The sequence below is a fragment of the Sinohyriopsis cumingii genome, unplaced genomic scaffold, assembly GCF_028554795.1.
Source record: "Sinohyriopsis cumingii isolate HCF-2022 unplaced genomic scaffold, ASM2855479v2 utg001510l, whole genome shotgun sequence".
NCBI classification, from domain to species: Eukaryota; Metazoa; Mollusca; class Bivalvia; order Unionida; family Unionidae; genus Sinohyriopsis; species Sinohyriopsis cumingii.
The window spans coordinates 1,249,203-1,258,264 of record NW_028316007.1 but is presented as its reverse complement, the minus strand read 5'-3'; the positions used below and the strand labels follow the sequence as shown (position 1 = coordinate 1,258,264).

General features: G+C 36.4%; 1 protein-coding gene across 1 annotated transcript; it reads right to left on the bottom strand.

Annotated features, from left to right (window-relative positions):
* Positions 1–1,255: 1,255 nt before the first annotated feature.
* On the bottom strand, positions 1,256–8,682 carry LOC149772401 (uncharacterized). Its single transcript, XM_089947844.1, has 2 exons — positions 7,893–8,682; positions 1,256–2,546 (listed from the first exon to the last, which is right to left on the bottom strand). The coding sequence occupies exons 1-2, from the start codon at positions 8,495–8,497 to the stop codon at positions 2,153–2,155; spliced, it is 999 nt and encodes a 332-aa protein (XP_089803970.1). The 5' UTR covers positions 8,498–8,682; the 3' UTR covers positions 1,256–2,152.
* Positions 8,683–9,062: the final 380 nt, after the last annotated feature.

Genomic DNA, 9,062 nt, shown 5'->3' with positions numbered 1-9,062 from the left:
TATTTTTGGTCGCCGCTAAGCGGCTAGACGTGGATTTTAAAAGACATCCCTTGGACGTGCAAAGGAGACGTAATGTGTCAATGTCTCTGACAGTTTGTTCCATGTTCGGGGCATCTGAGTGACACAGTTGTTGGCTGTCTTAGCTATTATATGTAAGTAAATAGTTTTTGTTATTGGTCTTTGCAGTTTCTGTTACCGGATTTATTGATTTTAGGTGCCCGTATACATCTATGTATATCATTACGCTATGATAAATACATCGTGACATCAAGACCTACAGCATTGGCACCATTTGTTTCTGTCAGGAGCAAATGTTTAAGAAAAGATGATAATACATTCTAACATGAACTGATTGATTCCGACCGGTTTTGAGGAATACGCTCTCGTGATGTCAGCTAAACTCATAGAAATTTCGCGTACTACTTGATAACATTTTTTCGTTTAGACCCCCCCCCCCCCATCCCCCTACGTTTTAAGGTTAATTGGTTTGCAATATTTGTACCTTGTAATTAGTCATGTAGGAATACTACATGGTTTACAATGTGCAAACTTTTACCGGAGTGCTCAAGGGAGACTGAATCGCCGCGATGAAATTATTCCCTTTTGCTTCGTCAAACCGTGTATATTATCTTAGTATTGTTATTACACAGCCATTTAATCTTATATGGTTGATCTAGTGTTTGATACGGATGTTCAATCCGTTTTCTCGTATCGCAAGTCCAGACTGGAATTATTTAGCGGTTTTGACTAACGTCCACACGTCGAAATTCTTCGATACACCCTATCAAACATTTATAATTTTCATTTTTTTTCGTCGAGAAATTAACCTGTTTGGAATGGTGCATAAACATCCGTTCTGGCCGTCAACTTGGTCTTTTGCAGCCTGCATTTTTCCATACGCCATACAAAACTCGTTCCTTCCGTCGACTCGGAACAAAACATTAATCTAGTTTTTGTATATATACAAAGTGGAGAGAGAGAGAGAGAGAGAGAGAGAGAGAGTCCTTCAAATGTGGTATAACGTATAGTATCGAAGATTGAACACGATATGTACATCGCTTACCGGTTGTTGATGGAATGACAGATTTTCCTGTTATGATTCAATAAATTGTTATTTACCTTGAGCTTTATTCCTTAGAGTAAAAACGAGAGTGAAATTAATATTTTTTCTCTGTTCATTTCTCTTAATTCAATTTAGATAGAAGAGAAGAGTTATGGTCAAGATTAGCTTGTCAATGAAATACGCATAAGATGGTCAGTGTTTACATCAGATTTAATAATCCTTGTCCACTTTCTTTCAAACAGTCTTGTTATATGTAATTTCTAGTGAATACTAAGCAGCCTACCAGTAATGTCTGCACAACAAAAAATATATATTTTAAAGTCAAGTAAAATCATTTAAAGGTTGTTAACCCACACCTGTGTCTCAACTTCGATTGCACTTGGCTGTACCTCATTGTCAGTTACCATATATAACTATCTAATACTGCAATGAAACAACGATATATATCATACTGCAATATATTGATAGATGCAACTATGATGTTATCACAAGTGGAGGTGCAAATTGAATTATATAGTATCTCAGTTGTTTGTTCCTTGAACAAAACAGAGAACACCAGTGTGATGAAGCCACTTCTGGAAATTGAAGAAAGCCTCTTAAACTAGGTTTTTGCGTAATTGAAGTTAATTTAAACAGTAACCTGATGTAAAGGACCACACACGAGTGGTTGTTTACGGCAGGGGATTGATGTAAGAGGCCATAAACGAGTGGTGGTTTAAGGAAGTGGATCTGATGTAACGGGCAACAAAATAATGGTTCTTTAATCAAAAGATTTAATCCAAGCGGTCACAAACGAATTGTTGTTTAAGGCACCGGTTTTTTGTAAGGGTTAGGAAATTTTATGTAAGGGGCCACAAAAGAGTGGTTGTTAAAGACGGGTGATTTGTGTAATATTGGTGACCTTTCTGGCAGATTTTAATATGCTCAGCAAATCATGACGGGTAACTTATTGTCTGATAACATACTCAGTCTCAACTGGTACTGTTAATATCTAGATTTTTTAAAATATAGCTACTTATGTTAAACTCCAAGTTGTCGGTCTTTTGTAAAACATATCCCCCATGTCAAACTTTGGATGCAAGTCGAATTTTACGTCATTTTAGAGCGTGCCATTGACTTTGTCACCAATCGCACACTCTGTTCTTTGGAAATACCTTCTTCGACACAGTCGTAAACCTCCTCCTCGATTGAGGCCTCGTCAGTACTGACAGTCTGAAGTGGTTTGAAATTCTGCCTAACTTCCGCCAAATTCTTGAGCGCCGAGAGTCTTTTGGCTTCTTCTGACGCGTCGCCTAGTGCAGATTTGTTGCGCGAGAGATGAAGTGACGTCACCCCTTTTGCCTTAAGTTTTTTGAAAACACTTTCGCTAATGATGCCTTCATTAATTGGCAATCCCGAAGATGCCTGTTGCTGGATTTCCGCGTCAGCTACCGCCATCCACCGTTCGAGCGACAGTTCCTCACGCGCACCTCCAATGATAACTCTAGTAGAAAGAAAAGAAAATTATTGATTTTTAACAATAATCGCATATCATGATATTGTTTTATTATATTGGCAGACACGAGAATTCATTGTTTCATCCTAAAATTGACACAAAGTCAAAATTCTGATTCTGTAGAAACCAAACATCCAGCTAGGTTTACGACTTTCTCAGTTTGTAACGAAGCTGACATTTGTCTTTAATTTGAATGTGATATATGCTTGATCTATTACCTTGAATTAAAAAAAAGGTAACCTAATACCGTCTGTAAAACCAAAAGAATGCTAAATAACCAAATGAGCCGTTCAATTTTCATTGATTTGTCATTGCATGAGTACTACACTTGAGGCAACCAGCTCAGAGGGTCGTCGTAGCCAGCGTAACTGTTACTGCACACATTCCGGAAAAGATCAACGGCAAAATGACATGATTAGGAAATTTGTTTGAATGTAGAGTGTAATTATTTGTTCTAGCAATTATATTTTTCGCAAATCTCGCTTTCGGCAGAAGAAACGATATATATATATATATATATATATATATATATATATATATATATATATATATATATATATATATATAGTGAACACCATATGACCCGCGGCATTTTTTAAATCTACATGTGCACGTGTTATTGATTCTGCACCAAATGAATCAGGTGCTACTTTCATTATTGAGCACTCCTAAGCCAAGCCTGTAAAAATACTAAAACTGCATCAATAGAATTTTGTCTATATTTTTTTAAATTGCAGATAGGATAATCTCTCAAAAGATATTTTTGCTACAATTTTAATTTTCATTATTAACCAATTATGGACCACCAAACCCGTAAATACTCTATTATTTGTTCACCAATTTCTAGACTGGTTCAGAGCGGAGAAAGAAGAAAAACATATGGATATTCAAGTATTAAGTAAATATTAAATCATAGTTGTCAGCCCCCCCCCCCTTTAGTTTACTGCCCCCAGATTTTGAAGACAAGGGTTCGAGATAGAGTTTAGATATAATCCTGTCAGCATATCTGGTCGCCTGATGATGTTAAACCCGAGACGGTCTTAGAAATTATAAATGTGTGCAGTCCATATAAAAATTTTACTTCTAATTTAACGATTTGACCCTTTTCCCGCCATATCTTAGTTTCAATATTACCCAGCAGCGACCGCTCCGGTGGCCTAGTGGTAATGCGTCCGTCTCGGATGCGGGATGTCGCGGGTTCGAACCCCGACCGAGTCATACCAAAGATTTTAAAATACTAACAGCTGCCTCGCTTTGCGCTCAGCATTAAGAGGTTAGTGTTAGGACTGTTCGGTCTGGTGTCAGGATAAGCGACTGGGTGGGACATCATGCTACATGTTTGCGGCATGATGCCCCAGTGCTAAACATCACTATAAACTATCACACTGCAGACATCGTAGCGATATGATTGAAAAATTGTTAAAGCTACGTTAAACACCTAAATCACACACACACACACACACAACAGCCATCTTTAAAATCTCGTTAACGCTACGCCTCCTGATGAATGGTTTATCAACACTGCATTTTCACAAAATTTCTTATGATGTCAAGATAGTATATCCGATGAATTGAAATGATGCAAACCACATGTAGTATAGTCGCAATGGCAGCCATATTGAAAATGTTCCTAATACTACGCTTTCTTAACGGAGAGTCATATTGACATGCGGTTTCACCAGAAGACTGTATAATGTCTGTTTTGTCCTACATGAAAATGGTGCCGACCTGATATCCAACAAGGCCACAATGGGAGTCATCTTGAAAATCTTATTATCACTTCTTCTGAATGGGAAGTCATACTGACGTGTGGTTTTGACTAGTTGACTTCTTATGTATCTAGTTCGACCTTAGTGAAAGTGGTGCTGCTCAGACATCCAATATGGCTGCACCTTGACTATCGTGAAACTCTTGCCATACTAGTAAATGAGCTGTCATATTAACATGAGACTGCCCTCTGTTTGGTATCTGACTCCATATCACTGACTTTATTTTCGTAAGAAATGAAGGAAGATCTTTGTGATTGACGCATATAGTGTCACAGATGTAAGTGTTATCTCTTCCCAGGTGTTCAGCAAGTGTAATACTGGAAAAGTACCTATCAAAGTAATACAGTTGCCCCACGAAATCTCGTGATACACCATGGACGACAATCCATACGTGTCGAGAGTTCACTTTGATCTTTTTTGTTACAATAGAACTGGAGGTTACTCCATCACACCTGGCCCAAACTCTTATTCCAAATTTGTTTGGTTTGACAGTCATGTATACCCTCAGTTGTAACTGTCCGTTGTGTCCCTTCATTTGCAATCTCAGTGGCATAGACTCGTAACATGTGTCATATATACTTACAAAGTGCATAAAGCTCATTTCAAGCTTCCATTATTAACATTAAACTTGGACTGTGGGTGAAATGGGGATGAGTATGTTTTGTGTAACATATAAATAAACAGCATTACGACTCTATGGTCTTAAAATAAGGAATAGGAAAGAATGAGATCCATCAAGCTTTGTATATTTCAAAAATAATTTATTTCCCTTCAATAAAAAAGTAAATATATAAAAATGAACTTACGGTATTGCGAATTATTTCCCAAATAATACTAGAGTTGTTGACACAAGTCCTAATAATTTGAATTCTAAATAAACTTTCATGGAAATCAAAATTAAATTCAATGCTGGAGGTGTTGATGTGCATGTGGTGGCCCGTAAAATGATGGTCTGCCAACAGTCTTTTGTTGGATGACAATAATACAATCCAAGAATGAAATCCTTTTTTAAATTTCAGTACAAATGCCAGTCTCTATTTCCACGAATGTTATTTTTGAAGAGCACTTTGTATTTCCAGAGAAGAATCATTTTAATTAAATAATTTGAATATATAAAATTCCAGCCCAATTTAATGTTTTGGACGCAACCATAATACATTTGATTCTGCCTCAAGATCTTATAGCACGAATAATTAATTTTTCCAGTAACAAAATTATATATTCTAACTGACCTCAGGTCACAATTCAATTAGCATTTTCTAAAACAAAAACATTACCTAATGGAAAATAACCTTCGGGAAGGTTCGTAATGTTTACAAAATTAAATCTTAGTTACAATTAGAAGTCTCTTATTAAAACTATAATATAAAATGTGCAGTAAACAACAGGCAGACCAGGCAATTCATGGGGAATTTCCAAATTTCAAGAATCAGATTACTGCAAAACCAAATTCAATAATTCAAGTCGGGTATAAAATGAACTTGATTTTGGACAAGGTCAAGTCCAACATACAATGTCACATAATCAATAGCATATAATGAAATAAAAAAACAACCTAACAAACAATGCAAATTGAATATACATAACAGACAGATGGCTAGTCCTTTTATTATTTTATTTTACGAGAGAGAGAGATTACGATGTAAAACTTGAATCGGCAATACTTTGAGATGACCCTCTTGATCCCATTACACAACACACTACTTGCTTTATCCACTGCTCTACAACTGCATGTTAAAACTGCTATACGTAAAGGAGATTGCATTACTGTGTATATAACCTTTTTTCATCCCAATGGCGACACCAGTACGTCTTGTATTATCACAAATTAATGTGAAAGCATCAACATTCACCCCCACACTGTTCAGGCCGAAGAGTAATTTGTTTTTTTGTCACGCGATCATATTCATTCAGAATATTCTTTCCTTTTGGACTTGTGATAGAACATTTAGGATTATTTGGGATTTAATTAAAAAATTTGTTAGTTCTTTTTAAATTACTTTGTTTCCTAGGGAAAGAAATTGTTTGTTGAATTTATTCAAATGTATTGGTTTCACTTTCTTTCTTTTACTTAGTTTAAGACCAAAGATTCGTAACATGTAATTAGTGTTCTCCGCCAGAAAGTAATTTCGGGTTGAGACTGAGATTATGTTTATTATAAAGACTGTCTTATCGTTCAAAATGGATTTATTAATTTGATGGTAAGCTCAAGTTCTTTCTTCCATGTACTAAACTGTAAGATGTCGATATAATGTAAGATTGGCGCTCAAGTTAGAGTCCAAAATTAATAAGATAAACCATTTAAAATATATTATTAATATAAAGAAAACAATAGCAATTTTAGAAGTAAATCTACATTATATCTTTTGAATAAAATAAAAATAAAATAAGACAATGTTTGTTTTCATTGATACATGTTATTATGTTAGTATTGACATCCGTTTAGCGCTGACTGATTACCAATAGATTGTTTTGAAGAACGATTAAATCCAAGTCGTAACTGAAAAACGGGATCGGGTTTTACTGTGGCTCCGCCTGTTGGGAAGAGAACTGGTTACGATCCCTCACTGAAAGCATGTGCAAGTACTACAACGCGAGCAAATGATATAAGACGACAAGAGAGAGCGCGATCAACGTATGATGAAGAGAACAGACATAAAAAAAAGTATCAGAAATGATGAGCAGATGAATAAATACAATATTACACAGGATGAATAAATACAGTATTACACAGGATGAATAAATACAATATTACACAGGATGAATAAATACAGTATTACACAGGATGAATAAATACAGTATTACACAGGATGAATAAATACAATATTACACAGGATGAATAAATACAGTATTACACAGGATGAATAAATACAATATTACACAAGATGAATAAATACAGTATTACACAGGATGAATAAATACAGTATTACACAGGATGAATAAATACAATATTACACAGGATGAATAAATACAATATTACACAGGATGAATAATACAGTATTACACAGGATGGTGAGCACGTTCTGCAGTGAGTATTTGGAGAAATATGAAAGTGTGCTGGGTACTTCATTCGAAAATGCGAAAATATTTTCATAAATCGTCAATGGAATCACACAATGCAATCACCCATCAAAAATGACAGAGGAATATGTGAAATCAAAACAGAACGTTGGTACTTCAGAAGCAAAAAAAAATTGAAGCATCTTTGAACAAGAGTGTCGTTAAGAAGCCTAAACATGAACGTTCAACTCTTCGTGAATCTTATTGAAATACAGTAATATTTTTTTACTCGATAGTAATTAATAATAATGGTTTAATTAAAGACTGAAATGGCTTTCTGTTTGATTTTAGCAGAATCAGGGAACCTGCGGGTCATTAGTTAAAATCATATGCTAGTAACTGATGTTAAAGCTTCGGATTGTGGAGACGGAAAATTTACGCTGGAATATTGCATGTGCAAAATATTGTTAGGGTCAAGAATACAAGAATTTGTGCTGCAAATAGTGAAGTCGACATAATTTATTGTCATTAAGTATTCAGTGACTTAAATGTCTTTTCATCATACCTTGTCAACATTGCTGCCTTACGGAGGGGCACGTATTGGCCGCCGGTTAGGTAGGCAAGGGCTGTGAAAAACTCTTTGTAGGGCATGACAGCAGGTTCACATCCTACAGTATATAGCGTAATTCCTTTCTCTGCTAACTCTCGTGTGGTAGTCATAGGATCTAATTCCAATGGACATCCATTCGGAAATCCGTCCCCATGTACGTTCAGCCCGTGTGGCGGAGCATCCATGATGAATACACAGATTTTCGTGGACTTTGATCGCCAGGTGAGTTTGGTCAATTCTTGCAGGGCATCGGCGACCGCTTCAGGAGTATCTCCTCCACCCTCTGCAGTACAACTCTCCAGCCACGATTTCATGGTAGGTAATGACGTAGTAAAGTCATTGACTCTTGTCACAAAAGTTGCGTCTTGGGGTGGATGATCTCTGTATTCCACCAGAGCCATGCGAATCTCGGTCTTTTCGCTGGCTACGATCTCCTCCACGATGGTCCGGATATTTGTCTTCACTGTCTCAATGTATGGTCCCATGCTGCCTGTGCAGTCCACAGAAAAAGCGAGATCAAGAGTTCTGTGTTCATCAGCTAGCTTTTCTGCTTCCGCCATTCTTAAAATCCTTGCAGATTTTCAGCCTTTGTTTAAAACCGTAAAGATGACACCGACTCCAAAACGGTTGTGGTTAATCTCGTTAACTGGGTATCTAACAATGTACTGTGTCTAATACTGAACCATGATATGCAGAAGGCTTGTTTGATATTTTACTTCCTTGTCCTTACTAGGAATGCAATTATTATAATACATGCACATATATTATGTAACTCTGCCATTGACGTATCGAAAGTAAATCACGTGATATTGTTGGGCTCGGTTTTTTTATATATACAGAAGTGTTAAAAATGCCAGGTTAAATCATTCTATTAGTATAGACTTGGGATCCAACTTGTCTTTTTCCATGGTGCTTATTTATCTGAGCGTGCAACTCGTGGTTATCAAATTGTCCTTTCATATTAACCGCATTCCTATCATACGACATTCGTTAATCTATGCAGGTATAAACTGGGACACACCCACATATCTTCTAGAGATGGCGGGAGTATACTGTTGATTTGTTGTTGTTTTGGGTTTAGCGCATTGTTCTCGCACATGATCTCGCACATGATAGGTCATACAC